This window comes from Anopheles stephensi, chromosome 3, assembly GCF_013141755.1.
Source record: "Anopheles stephensi strain Indian chromosome 3, UCI_ANSTEP_V1.0, whole genome shotgun sequence".
NCBI lineage: Eukaryota > Metazoa > Arthropoda > Insecta > Diptera > Culicidae > Anopheles > Anopheles stephensi.
Genome location: NC_050203.1, coordinates 48,008,195 through 48,025,759, shown reverse-complemented (window position 1 = coordinate 48,025,759; position 17,565 = coordinate 48,008,195). Strand labels below are relative to the sequence as shown.

General features: G+C 48.4%; 1 protein-coding gene across 2 annotated transcripts; it reads right to left on the bottom strand.

Moving 5' to 3' along the window:
* Positions 1 to 1,410: 1,410 nt before the first annotated feature.
* LOC118511802 (tyrosine-protein phosphatase non-receptor type 21) lies at positions 1,411 to 16,685 on the bottom strand. Of its 2 annotated transcripts, none has more exons than XM_036055333.1 (7): positions 15,781 to 16,685; positions 4,399 to 7,820; positions 4,099 to 4,317; positions 2,884 to 3,060; positions 2,651 to 2,810; positions 2,424 to 2,587; positions 1,411 to 2,350 (listed from the first exon to the last, which is right to left on the bottom strand). In XM_036055333.1, exons 1-7 carry the CDS (start codon positions 15,863 to 15,865, stop codon positions 2,222 to 2,224), a joined length of 4,356 nt encoding a protein of 1,451 aa, XP_035911226.1. In that variant the 5' UTR covers positions 15,866 to 16,685; the 3' UTR covers positions 1,411 to 2,221. The 2 variants fall into 2 exon arrangements, with proteins under 2 accessions (XP_035911226.1, XP_035911227.1); XM_036055334.1 differs by lacking the exon at positions 15,781 to 16,685 and adding an exon at positions 9,722 to 10,469.
* Positions 16,686 to 17,565: the final 880 nt, after the last annotated feature.

Genomic DNA, 17,565 nt, shown 5'->3' with positions numbered 1-17,565 from the left:
TCAACTCATGTCCTGGTTATGGTAAAGTTACGCCAAAAGCTCTGCGTAGCCAATACGCAGCGCTATCAGCCTACTTCTAGGCTCAATACGGATCGGCTGAGGCAAGCTGTTGTGGCGAGGGACTTCGCGATCACGGTTGGGAAAGCGTTGCCGGAGAATACTACTACCGACGCGAAGTCCCTTAACGACCACTGGTGTAAGGTGGAGCAAGCCATTAGCACCACGGCCGGGCGAACGATTGGCCGCGTGACCGAGCAGAACACAGCGCGTACCAGAATGCTCCAGCGCGAGACCCGGCAGAAGCGCAGCTTCGAGGGGTCGGATGAGCAGCTGATGGAGCAGCTATCTTAGTTGGGAGAATCTCGCAAGTTCTACAGGATGCTGAATGCGGCACGAAGAGGATTTACTCCCATGATCGTCATGTGCTGCAACGCGAAGTGAGATATCCTGTCGGATGAGCGAGAGGTGATCGACAGATGGAAGTGCTACATCAACGGACACCTGAACGGAGTAGATGCAGGAGAAAATGGACCAGGCGTAGAAAGCCGAGAAGAGCAGCACTACAGCAGCCATCCTTGCATGAAATCATCCAAAAGGGAGCACGATACGATACCATAGATCGGACCGAACTATGGAACATCGTGCGGCAGTACGGTTTCCCTGCGAAACTTGTGCGGCTGTCGAGGGCTACTATGGACGGTGTGCAGTGCAAGATGAGAGTGTCGAACATGCGGTCGGAATCGTTCGAATCTCATCGGGGACTGAGGCAAGGGGACAGACTCTCCTGTCTGTTGTTTAACACGGCTCTCGAAGGTGTCACGCAAAGCGCGGGCTTCGACATCAGGGGCACGATTTTCATTCGCTCTCTCCAATTCCTTGGCTTCGCGGATGACATCGACATCATCGGACGGACATCTGCGGCGGTGGGCGAGGCGTACACCCGACTAAAACTCGGAAGCAGAGCAATGGTTGACGGCGACGATCTTGAGGTGGTAGAGTAGCGAAGACCTCAGGTGCATCTTGGAAGTTCAGGGGAATCGTACCTACTACGGGCTTCACGGACTACTGAGATCCAGAAGGGTAGTCCTCTACGGGCACGAATCCGGGACTATGCTGGCGGAGGACCAATGCACTCGCCATTTTCGAGCAACCTACGGACTATCTTTGGCGATGCAGACATCCTGACGGTTGCCAAAGCCGGAAGCATACGCTGGTTAGGGCAAGTGATGAGGATGCCGGACTCATGTCCTTCCCGTTCGGCACGAGGCGTAGAGGAGCGCAGCGAGCTAGTTGGCTGGATAGAGTGGAGTCAACTGTTCTTTCAGATGCCGAGAAAATGCGGACAAAGGCAAAGCGAAAACGGACGAACGCATAAACCCCCTTAAACACGAATGCAGTAAGCCGAAGATATACAAATGAATGGTTGTCCAGTTTTATTACAATACAACGTTACAAATTTCCTACAGATATAAAAATACAGCCACTTAGCAGGGGGGGAAGGGGGAAAGGAGGTCGGTCACATAATGACGACGTCGTACATAAATAATCACCTACATGTCTACAGCGAAGGAAATACTTTTGCGTTATTCGGTTGACCGTTTTGCACAGTTAAAAATTGCTTTACGCACCCCTTTAGCAGCACTAGCTTTAGCCGGCGCCAACTAAACGATAATAATTACAGTAAGTCTTGCGAATTTAGCACGCTTCTACACGTTTGCTGAAAGCAGCTCCAGCACAGCATTACTGGTGGTTGTAGTTACAGAAGTAGGAGCAAATATAATACTAGCAGCTAGCTAAAACACTTCCCGTTCCTTCCACGCATGCGTTTGGGGGAACGTAATGGGTTAAAAAGATCAAATAATACATTATCATTTTCGTCTAAATTAATACTAGCTCGCACAATGATCCACAGGCTCTGATCTGGTTTTGTTGCCGGCGGTTACGTACCAGCCACTCGGGGCTTTGTGCTTTCCACTTAAACCATTGCTGCGATCAAGCGCATCGTCGCTCAGCTTTGGCGTGTTGAGTGTTAAGGCACGTCTGTTTGCTAACTATTAGTGCTTTGATCCCGCGGCTCGTCCTTTCGTCCTAACGTTCGAACAAAAATTTTATCAGAAAACCGGTCAAAAATGTCGAAAAAGACTAATGCAAAAATGCAGCAGCCACATCTTGCGTAGCACCCAGTAGAGTTTGTTTCGTGACCATTGCATCACTATAGCCTTTAGATCAGTCTGTTTTGCTTTAGGTAGTGTATCAGCAGTGAATGGATGAATTTGTACTGCGCTAACGATGGTATGATGCTGTCCCGCTGCTGCCGTAGTTGGCCTATCAACCGCGGTATGTCGATGTCCTGAAGAAATTGAGAAGAAAGCGTTAGAAACATTACGTCCCAAATGTGTTGATTGCCTCTCTTCGTTACATACCTGATTATGATCCAGTGTGTACAGCAGTAGGTCCGCTACCAATGTTACTCCCGTACGACCACCACCCTCGTTGCAGTGTATCAGCACCGGAGGATTGGTGTTGTGCGATGGTGGAACCTCCGCAATCGATGCCAGACGAACGGAGTTCAATTCTTCCAAAAATCCTGCAACCATTAATCAATTAATTAAAACCATTAATTAATGAACCAGAAGGCCGAGTTTCTTACCCAAAAAATGTCCAACATCTCCGGGGCAGTTCTGGTCGGCCCACTCCGTGTACGACAGGTGCCAAACGGACCGGTAACGGCGGCTTTGTGTGTGATAGACGCGCAGCTTGCTCGTTGTGCAGCGATCTGTCTCTTGCGAAAATTCGCGCCATACTTGATACTGCAATTGGAGCACCATTGTGTTTTGTCTCATTTTGAGTCTGTTATCCGAATAGGATGGTAGCAAGGCTTACCTGTCCGTACTCCAAGCACCGTTCACTTGTCTGAGGGATGTAGTTAAGCTCTTTGGATAGCTGTACCAGTAGATAGACGTCCGCTTCCCAGACGCACTGCCAGAAAATGTGTGTCGTCAGTGTGTCGTTCGGGCTTTCGGCGACAATGTAGAACCGTTGCTTGTTGCCAACCGTGCTCTAGGGGAGGGGGAAACGGGGATAGGGAATGTTAGTTAAACCGACTTTTATAAGAAAAGTACAGAATGTGGATGAAAATGCTATTTGCTAAATCAACATCATTAATGTGCATCCCTGTTTTGAAGGTCCTTTCAAGCATAATTGAGATTTGTTTGTTCCACTTATTGTCAGCAATATTCTTCCAAAAGATGCCGGAAGCTACAACAAGTGTTTCAAATACAGTCCTCCAAAAATAACAGTCTGCTTGCGTCTTGTAATAGCCTTCACCTTAGTGTGAGATCGCTTACAGGCTTATGCTTCAATATAATGATAACCCTTCTTCTTCTTCTTTGGCACTACAACCTCGTGAGGTCTCGGCATGCCATTTCTGGCTTTCTGTGACTTGATTTTATCCGTAGCAAAGTAGTCAGTCCTGCGTACGGGTAGGCTGTCCGGGCTGTCTGTAACCCAAACATCTTTGGACCAAAACTTAATGTTTTTCATCAGTTGTAGTTTGGTCCTATTTAACACTTGGCATGGCGCTCCATCATGTTGTTGTAGGACTTCAGAGAGCTTGGCTTGGCATCTAAGAAAACATTTGGCTATTTATAGATTTCGGCATGAAAGCTAAAAGTTGTTCTGGGTAGGACAAGTCGTCACTGGACAGCTTCTCGCTGGAGAACAGGATGATCGTGATTTGTTCCTGAAAATATATATCCCTCGCAGATACACTTAAACGTTCCGCTATCAAGAGAAATTTCTCTGATGAAGTTCATCTCAACAGGACGACCTTAGGCATCCTGCAACACTTGAACTTGAACGTGTAGTTGAAACTAGAATTTTGCAGTTGCTCTGAGGCATTGCAAGTCAATTTACATCCATGTATACGTAAAAAGAAAAGTTAGGAAAACCCGTGGAAGTTGGATTCGTTTGGTCACTAAATTGAGAAATTAGTGACGCAAGTGAAGTCCAACATTTGAGGTTCAGAATTATCTCATTTTAAAATTTAGAGGAAGAATCGATATCCTAACCTAAAGCAATCCTCGTTTCTATACTCACTGTTATGTGCGAAGCATTCACGTAACCCATCCGATTGTCCCGCGTCGGCGTTAGCCTCACACGATTATTGTCGTACGGTAGGAAGGATGAATCAAAGTTCTTGTTCTTGTTATCCTCCGCCAGGGCACAGTTGTAGACGGCGCTTTCACTACGTTTGGGGATGCGCTCAAACTCACAGTACAGCTGCGGGTCGGCCAATTTAGATTCCAATAGCGAGCACTAGAAAAGAAAGAAAAATGGAGGGAAAACACATTAAACATTCCGGCCTGCTGTAAGCAAGCCGACGCAACGCCAACCTACCAACTTTTCCTTGCTAATGTTTGCCGGCAGTGGCTGCAGCCTCGGTAATCCCGTGGACCAACGATGCCGCAGCTGGCCACCGTTTGCACTCTCGTGCATGGAAGAGTTCGCACTGCCACCACTGCCACTGCCGTCTACAGCCGGATCGGCCGACCCTTTCTTTTTGCGATCCTTCTCCCGACCGAGCGTGGCGCTTTTCTGCTTGTCGGCGGAGTTTTTCGATCGACCGCCCAGAATTTCCCAGATGCGCTTGCGCTTCGTTTCCTTCACGGATGTGGACGTGGCGGACGTGTTGTTGGTGGTGGCCGTGCTGCTGCTAACATTGTTGTTGTTGTTGTTGTTGTTGTTGTGGGTAGTGTTTCGACTGGTCGTGCTGCCACCGCTACCACCGAGATTGGTCGAGCCCGTAATCGAGCTGATGCCGGAATCGTTGTGCCCGTTGCGTACGCTACCGCTCTGGACCGTTTCATTTAGCGTGTAGCTGGAGAGTTGCGACGCATCGAGCACGTTGTTCGACGAGTGTGAGCGATTGATGACCGAAGCCGGTTCCTTCACCGCGGCCATCATTCCACTCGATGCCGTCGTTGCGGTCGTCGCGGTAGAACTGTTCAGCTGAGCGTCTATACTTCCGGAATGGCTGTTGGTCGGTTGCTTTGGCACGTCGGCTGCGGCTGGTGCCGGTGGACCCATCGTTGTGCTTGAGCCTCCCACCTCGGAAGCCCGCTGATGCAGCAGCTGCTGACGTCCCGCTGGCTGTTCCTGTATTTGTGGCTGCTGTTTGGATGGTTTGTGCTGTAGCTGTTGCTGCGGCTGCTGGGCCGCGGACTGAAGGTTAAACATGGCACCGTCTAGAGCACTGCCCGGTGCGCTAGTGCTTGTGGGAGTTTGCGGCTGTGGAGGGGTGGGTGGCATTGGCCGCATCGTCGGTTGGTGCTGCACTCCCGGAGCTGATTGGACGCTTGCCGTTCGGTTTCGTATCTCCCCGAGCGCATCGCTGTCATCCTTCCAGGGCAGTGGGATGTTTTCGTAGATCGGCTCGATGGATCCGTTGATGTGTTGAGAGGATCGATTGAGGTGCGTTTTGGGCGCCAGTCCAATGTGACCGTTGGCAGCAGTATGGTAGGACGGACTACTGCTCTCACCTCCGGGAGTATTTCCGCTGGTGAGCAAAATGTGCTCCATGCCCCCCGGGACGTAATAAAACACATTACCGGGAGCCGCTTGATTGGCGGCCGATATTAGGCCAGCTTTCGTCGATGTTAGATTCTCCATAAAGTTCAAATTTTCATACGTCCCGTGCGGTAGCATCGTCTGCGAGTGGTGCAACTGCGCATGAGGATTGCCTGCAGCTGCCAGTCCGGGATAGCAAACTTGGCCACCGCTCTGAGAGAGATGAGCAATTTGAAGCTGATGGTGTGGCAGGTGCGCCGCATGATGATGGTGGTTCATCAGTGGACGGGTCGACACCAGATCGGGACTAGAACCGGACACCTGCGCACTGCGCAGACCGAGCAGTGCACGATGCGAAGCCAAATCGGGCGTGGACGTTGAGCTGAGTCGATTGGCGGGATACGGCGGGGGTGGCTTTATCAGGCGCATCATTTTAAACCGATGCGTCAACCCATAATCGGACGCATCCGAGTAGTGTGGTCCTATGATGTGAGTCGTTGTATGATGCGTCACATCCGGATACGGTTGCTGGTGGACTTGCTGGGCGGCTGACTGTTGCTGCTGCTGCTGCTGTTGTTGCTGCTGCTGCTGCTGCAAATGCTGTCCATAGTAGGACACGTCCGGCTGGCTACCGGTAATTCCGTACTCGAGATGATGTCCTGCCGATGCCACCTGTTGCTGGTGGTGCTGTTGTTCTTGCGCAGCGAGCATCTGCGAGGCGGACAGGTGCAATAGGTTGCCGTTTACCAACCGTACATCGTTACTGCTTGAACGGTACTTCTGCTGGATAGCTGTCTCGTAGTCTGGCGCCGGACGATACGTTGGTAGAAGCGCCTTTAAACGGTCCCGATCGGGCGACAGATTGTTGTTGCTTAAATCCAAGCAAGACGAACTTTGGGCACGATTTATGAGCGACGCATTCGATCCGACAGGATTCAAACCCCAGTTCGAACCCATCTGGTTCGAATACTCCAATGGCACCGCGGTGGTAGAGGTCGAGTTGAGGTTAATGTCGAGCCCGGAGGAGCGCGAAGATTGCATCATGTTGGCCGGATTGAGGTTGTTGAGATTATTGATGCTTCCGCCAACACCGGTCGCAATTGTAATATTGCTAGAGGACAAGTGGCCGCCTCCGCCGGGCTGCGTGTCTACCAGTGCGTGCTGCTGATGGGCAGCGTTGTTCCACATGCTGGACGAGTGTGAGGCCAGCTCGTGCGTGCTTGGCCAATTGGTCGTCCCCATCGAACCCTGGTACGGAGGCTGTGATCCTCCCGGGGATGGACTAGGTTGATGCTGCTGCTGCTGCGCGTGCATATACTGTTGTTCACTGAGCAGGTCATCCCGACTGTCGTTCAAATTGTCACCCATGTTCTGGAACAGATTCAAGTTCATCTGGCTCGCCTGCGTCTGGTTCTGCTCGTACGTCACGAAGAACCGATGCTGCAATGCACACAGCTTCCAGATGTAGCGGCCAGTGGCAACGTCCGCCACCGTGAACCCGGCACTTTCCCGCGGTACCGTACACTCGATGTTGAACGCCCGTTTGTGGTTCACCACGTTCTTAATATCGCGCCACGGGTAAAACTTGTTTGTGTCGCTTGCCACAATGATGCCCGACACTGAGATTCCCAGCATTACCTCCAGCCCGGTTTCGTTCTTCGCAGTGAACGTTTCCTGCCCATACCCGTCCAGCTGCTGGCAGGCGGATATGTACAGACTTTCCGCGTCACCCTGCGTCACGTTGTGCAGTTCGTGTGCCTGCTGGATTACCTGCTCGGTCAGAGCTTCCAGCAGGTTGGCGTGAACCATTTCGTGGGGAAAGGAGAGCAGCGTCTTCAGGTACTCGACCGTGTGCCGATCCTGATGGTTGCCGTACTCGGCCTGCCGGCTGTAGTTTGCCAGTATGACCGCCTGCCGTGGATCACAGTTGATGCGACCCTCCACAACGTCGTGCTTGAGCTGCAGAAAGTAGTAGTTCCGAGTGCCCTCGTCGTGTATCAAGCTGACGCCCGACAGTACGTAGTACATCACGCGCAGGTGCAGTATCTTGGAGTTGGCCGAGTGTTTCTCCAGCTGGCGGCTGAGTGGACGCTCCAGGTCAACCCATCGCATCTCGTCCGACGTGCCTTTAACCACATACCGCAGGCCGAAGAACTCCGGCTGCTGGATCGATATTCTTTGGCACACATTATCCAAACATTCCTGGCCAGTGCTTTCCGAGCTGAGCGTACAGTCGATCTTGGTTGATGAATCTATGAAAGAGAAAGGTAAAGAAAGAGATCAAAAGGATTAGTTTTGCATGCTACAGAAGGTGTAATCTTAGCGGATCACTGATCAACCCAATATCAATACCACCGAACAAACAATAAACAACGATTAAAAGGCAAATGTACAAAAGCGCTTTGTGTTAAGTAATTAAGTGTCTGTCAAATGTCGCTCTGTTATCATCAATCTTGTAATCTTGTAGCTCAGGTGCCCATAAAGAGAGTTCAACATACGAAGAACAACGATCGTAACTACAACATCCATTTTGTACAACAAATCATTTAAAGAAACGTGATTGATAGGCACCAGCCCCTTATCGGGAAGAGAGTTTAAATTGAACACATGACCAATAATTACTTAAACATTTCTATAAAACATCAATAGCATTCTTTAATTTTAATCGTAAATTTAACATCACTTCACGATCGACGATCTTGCAGAATGTGTTTTATAAAGAACAAAAAGCATCTTTGTTCGTCCAGAATTGCTTTGCTTTGTGTGCAATAAGGTAGCACACGTTGGAGCAACTGCCATTTAAAAATGGCCGCCAAAACGTAAACAAATACATCATCGGCACAGGGATTCCTCCATTGAACGTAGCATCGAATTCACCGACAGGTAAGTAGTAGCAATGACAACTTTGCTGACTCACAGCCATCCCTTGCCCGAGAGTCACTGTTTAGTCTCGAGCGCCGTTCAAGGGCAACCTTGCCACCATGATCAGTGTGACACGCGGCACAATACCAACAATTTAGGACTGATTGTTTAACCGCCCCAAGTACGTGCGTTTGATGGGCACAGACAGCGTCGGATGCGTGTTGCACAAGGGCTTATCCAGTCACCCAGATTTACACCGTTGAGCGAATGGAATGTGATCAAAACAACGACAATTCGCTTATCTTCGGAACCATTCGCTGAGCTTTACCACCACCATCACTTCCTGCTAAGACGCGCACGCGGTTCTGGCGTTTGCCGGCCGCTTTCGGTTAGCTTCCGGGCTTTCTTACGGTACGTGTGGTTGGTTCGCTGGAAGATTTTCAACCGTTTGCGCAACACACCTCCTCAGACCGCACGTTAGTACCGTTCGTTTTTATTTACCGATCAAGCTAACCGACGCACACACTCGCAACACCCCATCATATTGGTCCCCTTTTTGGAGCCACACGGGAAGTGAGGGAGAACTTATCGGAAAGCACATTTTCCACCCCGAAACCGGCCATTTTTCACGGCGCATTTACTAAACACCGACCACGAAACGGGATTGGTGGTGCTGTTTTTGGGGATTGGCTCTGTTTAAAAGCTCCCATTTAGTGTATTTTTTGTAGGGCGCTTACGCCCTCACTGATGCGTTCTCCTCCCTTATCGCACATTTGGCCATTCTTTTCCTTCTTCTTCCTCGTTGCTTCTCTAAACGCGGCTCTGCTTATGACAAATTAGTGACTACGACCATGTTCTCTTATCATCGCATTCCATACCTCACAAACGTACACACAAGCCCCATACAGGCCAGGCAGGCCGGCTGGTAAGGTAAGGCAGGTTGTAAATTTGAATAATCTCCCGCGACAAAGGAGTGTGCTTTCCGCCAACAGCGTACGAAAGACAGTATCTTATTTGTCCCTACCCTCCATACTACTTGATATGCAGCGGAGACGCTGTAAACGAACAATCTACAATATTTGAGGTAAATAAAATCTGTTCGCGTTTTACGTTAATGAGCTGTTCACCCGTGGGTTGTGGAGGTAGGAATTCGGCCGTGCAAACAGACACGCTGAAACTCGCCCGCTGGCTGGCAGGACCCGCTTAACGGAGCTTAAGAGCTCAAGGGCAGCGGGCATGCAAGATCGCTTCACACTGCTTCAATTTTGGCTTTAGTGGCTAACACACTTACTCAAAATGGTAACGACTAACTGGAGCATGGTGGTGTGGTTTTGATGCTTCCGTACGCCGCTGCTGAATGATGCCGGGAGGGCTATTTTCTGTTCGACCCTGTTTCCCGTAGAGCTAGCCCGAATCACTGTGCCGCGCTCAAACTGCACCCACTCACTAAGCACACATCCGCGAGTCGAGATCACGTTGAACGATCGCGGTACGCAAATTAAACACTGATCAAGTTCACTGGATGTAGCAGCAGTTCCGATAGCGAATTAGCGTTCCTTCAATCGTAATGACATCATCGTCGAATGCCTGGGCAAGTATACCACACGGTGCCGATCATCATCCCCGGCATATACGGTCTGACGACGCCGTCCGGAGCAGTAACAGCATTCTACGCGGATTCCGGTCCAACCGCGGCGCGTCGTTCCACGTGCGAATTATTCACCGATGGGCGGATGTAACGTACCAACCAAACCACAACCACCACCACCAGCACCACGAAATGAACGATCACTGCGGCACGCTGTACGCCACTTGACTTGCCAATCGGGCAGCTAACAACCAACAACAACAATCCTACTCCCGTACTTTACGGGGAAGATACGGGCCTGGGAAGCGAATGAAATCCACCCACCCAGCCACGGCGGCTAAGTGGCTTCTTCGGTGGTATTGGTGTTGGATAGTGAACCCAACGAAAAAAGGGGGTGAAACAGAAATACACCGTTTACACCACGCGGAAACTTGTGATCGGCCGAGGTGGTCTCTCCAGTCCGGCCGGCTGAAGCCAAACTAACCACGTTATCACGCACATTCACGAAGAGAGCGTAAGGCTGCGCCGCCACCACGTCCCCACACCCGGCGTACTCAATCACGGCTAGTGTCCGATGTGCGGGCGTCAAAGATGAGACGGTGAACTGATAAGTTGCTGGGAATTGATACAACAGACATGGCTTTGCACAAGGAGCACGATATCTTATCTTCGGATAAAGCAAAGGTATGTGCCGTGAAAAGTTACAAAAGAAAAGGTTTTTGGAAATTTTTTATAAAAATTTAAAAACTCTACTGGTTGGTTTGGTTTGTGTCTATAAATGGTTAGTAGATTTACGGAATAGAGCTGATTGTATTGTGCTGTCAAAAGAAACGTCAAACAATGTTGTGGCCAAAGCGATAAGCTCGAAATATGGTTTGTAATACTTTAAATGTCTCTCTCTTTATTCTTATTTGGGTAACCAACCTCGAAAGGCCTCCTTTTACTGGCCTCTTACTGACTTGAAGATGATACCCGTAGCTGGATAGTAAGTTTTGCCTTTAGTGAGACGGTCTGGATGGAGTTTGAACCCTGGTACTGCCGTGTGAAGACCAGCGTCGCTGTAACATCCACCACTGGGCAGACCGTAACGATTATAAAAGTGCGCCGTAAAAAAATGCGCACCTTACAATGTTTTCAACAAAAACAATTCACTTAAACCCTATAAAGCAGTCTTATAGTTCATGAATTTTGTTCAGATTCTTTTGGAATTGAATATTTGGGGCAACTTGGGATACTTTGCGAAAACTTATTGTGACTGTATGATCCTCTAAACGATTCTGAACGACAAAAAAAATTCATGCTCCCGTTCCGGTTATTACAAACAAATATAACCCCCTCAGCAGAAGCCTTAAAGGTGAAGATCAGAATTTACCGGTCGATGCAGGAGTCCAGTTACTGGTACCTACTTCATGGACGGCACTGCAGTTAATCGACAAAATCATGCCAAAGACCTGGGCGTTCTGCTTGACTCTAGTTTGAACTTTAAACAGCAAACCGATGACGTTGTAGCCAGAGAAAATCAATTACTTGGCGTGGTTATCCGGACAACTAATGAATTCCGCAACCACATGTGCATCAAAGCTGTCTACAACTGTATCGTTCGTTCGGTTCTGGAATATTCGTGCGTAGTCTGGAGCCCAACTACTGCTTCTTCAATAGCTCGACTTGAGGCGATTCAACGTAAGCTCACGCGATTTGCCCTACGTCTACTTCCCTGGCAGGATCGCAATAATCTTCCTCCGTATGCTGCGCGGTGCCGTCTTCTAGGCCTTGAACCTCTTTCGGTTAGAAGCCGTAATGCACAGTGCTCTTTCATCGCTGGATTGCTAAATGGCTCTATCGACTCACCGCATTTGTTGCATCGAGTCGATATCTATGCACCATTCCGAACACTTAGATCTAGAGAAACTCTACGGCTCACTCAACCCCGTTCAAGCGTTGGTCGGTCTGACCCTATGTTCCGCATGTCGGCTGTCTCCAACACCGTTTCGGATTGCTTCGACTTCGACATCTCAACTCAGTGCTTCAAGGAAGTCTCCGGCTTTTGCCGTGGCCGCAGTGATTGGCGATGCAAATCTTGTGTTGTTATGTTTTTTTTTTAATGAACTGTTACATCTTAATTAGGCCATACGGCCCTTTGAAGATTAAAATATATAATAATAATATACAGGCTGGTCGGTTCCCACGTGATGAGGACTGACTATTCAACTACTTGGTACAAATAAGAGTCTTGTAAGCCAGAAATAGCAGATATAACCATTTCTATGCTATGCAGTATTCCACAAACTTTTCAATCCATGCATTATCTCCTTTCCGTCAGGTTGATTCCTTAATTCTCGCACAATCCTACGAAATCGCTGTGACTCAGCGTGGTGGTGCATATTTGTCAATGCCATACATAGGTGCTGCTACCACAATGGCGTTGCATTCTCTGGGCGTCTTCTGCAGAATCTTTGTAAGTTCAATTCATTCAGCGCGTTGTTTGTCGTCACACATTCCTCACACAAACGTACCAACCGTACCTTTAGACAGGCGCAAAGTACGAATCACTATTCGCCAGTCGAACGAAAAAAAAAAAAAGCTACGCCACAGGTAAAGTATTACATTTCTTATCAACACTCCCCCCTCAGCGTTTACAGCGAAGCACCGTGACGGAGCCGGAGCCATCAATATCAGGCTAAGAAAAGACGACAATAAAGACGTACGACTTAAGGTATCTGCCGACTCTATCTCGGGGCACTGTAGTAGCCCAGCTGTGCGCCACCACCTGAGGCGAAGTTGTTTCTCCCCTTTTTCTGCCCCGGCGTAGGTGTCGCTGGCATTGGGATGTCAGGGAAGCAGGGTTCACCCCGAGCCGGGTGGTGGTGCTGTTGACCCACCACTTGATGCTCAAAGTGGTCACCAAGAAAGTTTGCCTTTTCTGTCCATTGAACTGGCAGCGATAAAATTGAATTAATATGCCCATGGACAGATTGATTGAACTCCGCCATTGCGATGTCTGTCGCGTCACATGAGTCAGCGAGAAGGAAACATCTTGGAAGCAGTACTGATTTACTTGAATTTTAAGTGACCAAGGCAATAGAATAGCACACGGCAGCACCGGGGATCAAATCTTACGCAGGACTGACTCCATCCAGCTACCAGGTACAGTCAACTTACAGGAAGCCGGACCGAAATGTTTAAAGGTTGAGGCGCCATGCAAGAAGAGGAATGTTTTAAAAACCATATTTTTGTTTAGTTTTATTTATAACTCAAAAACGGGTCGAGCGGATTTTTTTTTCCCTTGGTGGGCTAATAATTTTATCGCCCATCCCACACAAACCTCAAATAGCACTGTCACACTGAGAGCTTCCAGAAAGCTGGTTCGTGCAATGCGTATTGTTATCAGATGTGTGCAATCAAACAAACGTCCTAGCGAAAAGGGAATGCTTTGATAACAGTGGATGAATGTCAACGTAGAGATAGATGGTCGAGTTCTTTAAGATACCGGTCGACGCAGTAAATATTTGCTCATACCACATATGCGAGACCGTTGGTGTTGCGAGATGGTGTAATCATTTCGCATTCTTTGTCTGCCACTTGTCGCTCCCTTTTTCGGGATGTTAATCAAGCAAATCTTGACACTGTCCTGGGTGTAATGCCTTCGTCAAAGTACGCGCTAAGTTTTGTTACAGCTGCGGAGATTACTGTGCAAACGAAAATTGCGTGCCATGGCGTCTTATCTGGCCATGCTAAAAACAATGTAGTGTTTCGAAAATAGAGGAGTGGAGGGAACTTTTCCACTCACAGCAGCTGCCTCAACGGTCGAAGCTGGGATTGTTTGGAAAATTTGCAGTCCCAGTGCTCAAATACGCCTCCGTCCTAGAGGCGTTTGAGAGGAAGGTGTGCTTAGAATGATTATTGTCCCTGTATAAGGGGCAGAATATTGGAGGAGATGATTCAAAGAGCTCTGCGAATTGTACAGGCTCTGGTGGGCTGGTTATGCCATGAGAATAGCCAGGTCCGTAAAGTATATTAAGGCCTTCACCAGAACAAAGAAGACAGATAAAGTTACATGGTATCGAGAACTTCTCGAGTAGGTCAAGGTGACGTAGCGGTCCTGATAAGTATGTGAGTAAGATTTTATGTTATGAAGGTATCCATGTCTTCAGTTTGAAAACCTGGCGCTTTATTGCTAAGGGGAACAATTTACAATTTTCTATTGTATACCAATTGCTTTACAAATAAACTTTATAATTATAAATTCAAACAATCGGTTTATCTCTGCAAGCATCATCACCCATCATTTATGGCTTCCTTGACTTAATTTACCGCTAGCGAGCGGAGGAACATTCCGGATGGAATCTTGTACTAGTCTCGCAGTTGGGAATGCGCAGCAGACTTGAAGAATAGATTTGATGTAAAACTTTTTATTATAAAATATCCTAGTATTTTTCTAACGATACCACAGTAGTTCATAACAAATATTTTTTCAGTGAGCTACATTGAGGACAAATTAATTAAACAGTGGTAAGTGGATAAGCCAATGCAGGCACTTCGGTTATCTGGGAAGTTTTGGCGGTTATCTGGAAAGGTTCGATGAAGTTTTAGTCCATACGAATCCATTTTTAAATCGTTTATTTATAGAGGCGTTGGGTCTCTGAGATCTCATTTGCCTTTCTCCATAAGAATCCGGCAGTACTGAACGGAAAGTCCCATGAAAATCTCCTCCCTGGACAGCAAAAAACACAAAGCAGGCATGGAAATATCTAGTTCAAAGAATGCCCAAACGAGCATTCTAGAAACACCTGCACTTGTATTGCTTTTAAATATTGCATCAATAAAGATATTTGAAAGTTCTTGGCTAAGTTTAGTGGTGAAAGGTACCTCTGAAAGTAGTGGCCTGATTTAATTCATAAATTGAACTGAGAACTAACTTTTAAAGCACCCAGCTATAAATTTATACATCCAAAATTTCCCATTTTAATTCTCTTCTTGCAACGTCAACGAACTTCAACTCATCTACCCATCCTATCTGCATAATGTTTCTAAATTATTCTTCTCTTAATTCTTGCTCATTTTTCTTTGGCCATAGAGGAAAAATACATCATCCAATAATATATGTACTATTTCCAGGCTGCAGGGTGCTGATGAAGATGTGCATATTACCTACAGACAAATGCTAACAGGCACCGAAAAAAGAGGCAGAAAATTCCGGCAGGTTGATTTGCACGCACACACCCACCCACCAGACGCGGACACAATTTACTTTGTCTGCGTTTGTTTATTGCTGTTTTTTTGCTCTCTCTCTCTCCCTCTCTTTCCCTGTCCCCTATGTGCCTCATCAACCCCCGATCCTGAAGCAAGCTTTTCCCCATTGAAATCACCGGACGGTGACGATGCCGCTGTTGAATGACGGTAGGATAGAGCCGGCCCAATCGACGAGCGGTTAGGTGGCGACGCACTGAACCAAGTTCACTAATATTATACAGTGACGTCTATTTGATATTCAGCGTCGTGGAATGTCATCCCCCTGATGGCGTGATGGCAGTTTTAGCTTGAATGATTCGTTCTCCACACAGAGCGAACCGAGCGTGCGGAGGAATGCTTGACTTGCGCTGGACAATTCTCTAGCGATCGTGCAAGAGGTGGTTCCGTTGCATTACTGGGACCGGTTGTTTAAGAAAACAATCGTTACCTGATCCCGTGTTTTTAAATTCAACATAAAATATTATTAGCTAACGTATTCCACAAGTAATGGTTACAGGAAATTGGTTACTCACCCAGATGATCGACGGATATGACGAACAGGCTCTTGGACATAACATTGTAATGGCGAGATTTCTTTAGCTTCAAACGGAAAGGCATTTTGAATGCTGGTTTGCTGGCCGTCTGCTCTGATGGTGTATGGTGACTTCCAGCTGAACCGTGTCACTATTCTTAATTCTTTTAACTTTCAACTGGTCACCCACACAAACACGCACGCACACTAGGTACGATTACTTGATCGTAGATCGACTCGAATTCTGATTTATCACCCCTCAGATCTGGAGATGGTCGTTTTTTTGCTTGCACTCCTACGACAGTTGACGCACAAGATCAGATCTGGTCGAGTTGAAAACGATGACAGCACAGAGCATAGGAGCGCACGCGCATGTACCTTAAACTTCCACGGCCGATTCACAGTGGAGACGGGGTTTTCTCCAACTTTAATTCTTCCCTAACGTGGCAACTGCAGTATCGCTATAAATTTTTGGCTTGACGAATCCACATAATACGTAGCTAATTAAAACTAATCGCACTGCTCGAACTCGTAAACGACCGACCGACCGACCGAACAACCGGTGGGATCTGGCTGTGCCGTCAGTGCATGCACCCACACCACTACAAACGGGAATCGCTGACCGCTGTTGTTGTGGTGCATGTGGTGCAGCAGCAGCAGCAGTGTAGCGGGCGATGGACCCCGAAGGAAGATGATCGCGCTACCGCACGACGCACCACCACCCAAGGCGCTTTCTTCGAGCTTCCTACACGCCGGTGTAGGTGCAGGATCGGTGCTGACCGCGCCGTGTACGATGACGATGATGATGGCGACTGCGACAACGATGACGATGCGACTAGTTCGCTGCTGATTATGATGGGTTTGCCCACTTTTGACACGACAGCTATTGCAGCGGCATTGCATTTACACTTCATTTTTGCTTCACTTTCAACATCGGCAGCATTTGAGCGCGACCGCTAGACGGTTCCACGGCGACGACCGCGCTGAAAATAAGTTTGCCCAATGCGCCCCCAGAGAGTGTGCCCAAAAACGCCACTTCGCCTATGTGACACGCAGACAGCTAGCTAGGCCCTAGGTTGCTGATGATGGTGGTGTTGGGCCCGTGTGGCGCACTGCACTGCCACTTGCTCTCTTTGCCCGGGGTTTACGTGCGATTGCAAAAGGGACACATTCGGACGTCAGAGAAAGAGGCACCACATTCCATTTCTAGCTTCTTTTTTCCGCTTCAGTGCCAGAGCGATTTTCCAGCCACAAACTGCTTGATCATCAGAACCGTCGTTGGTAGCAGCAAACGGAAGCACTTTGCTTTTTTTGGTATGTACCACTTCGGTGGCAAAAAAAAGCGCTACGCTACGATGTACCGCGATCGATTTCTCTAAATTTATCAAACGAACACCAGGGGCGAACACAGCCCGCCGGCCAGGTAGAGGTGCAACACGTCGCAACTTTCTTCTCGATCGTAGCCCGCAACACGATCGCCATTCATCGATCGTGGAGGACGGTGATGGTGGCAACTTCACACGACATACAACACACTCGCGCGTTCGATCAAAGCAAGCTTTACAGGCTAAAAACCCACGATCCGACCACTTGAGCCGACAGAACAGGACAAACAACACGGAGACACGGTGCAATCGTTCCGGACGACGGGCGCTTAGTGCGTACGCAGCAATGTTATGCAAACAGGGAGAAACGACGCGGCACACTACAAATCAAAACCACCTTCTGCTCCTTCTTCGTTGTCTTCTTGCTTTGGTGCGTGGGATTTGGTACGATCGACGCGAGC

What these genes read in the sequence shown, in the direction of transcription:
- LOC118511802 (XM_036055333.1), bottom strand. Translation starts at nt 15,865, where the DNA reads ATGCCTTTCCGTTTGAAGCTAAAGAAATCTCGCCATTACAATGTTATG. An exon ending in CATATCCGTCGATCATCTGG is followed by an intron (nt 7,821 to 15,780) that starts GTGAGTAACCAA and finishes TCTCTTTCATAG; the next exon opens with ATTCATCAACCAAGATCGAC. An exon ending in ACATTAGCAAGGAAAAGTTG is followed by an intron (nt 4,318 to 4,398) that starts GTAGGTTGGCGT and finishes TTTCTTTTCTAG; the next exon opens with TGCTCGCTATTGGAATCTAA.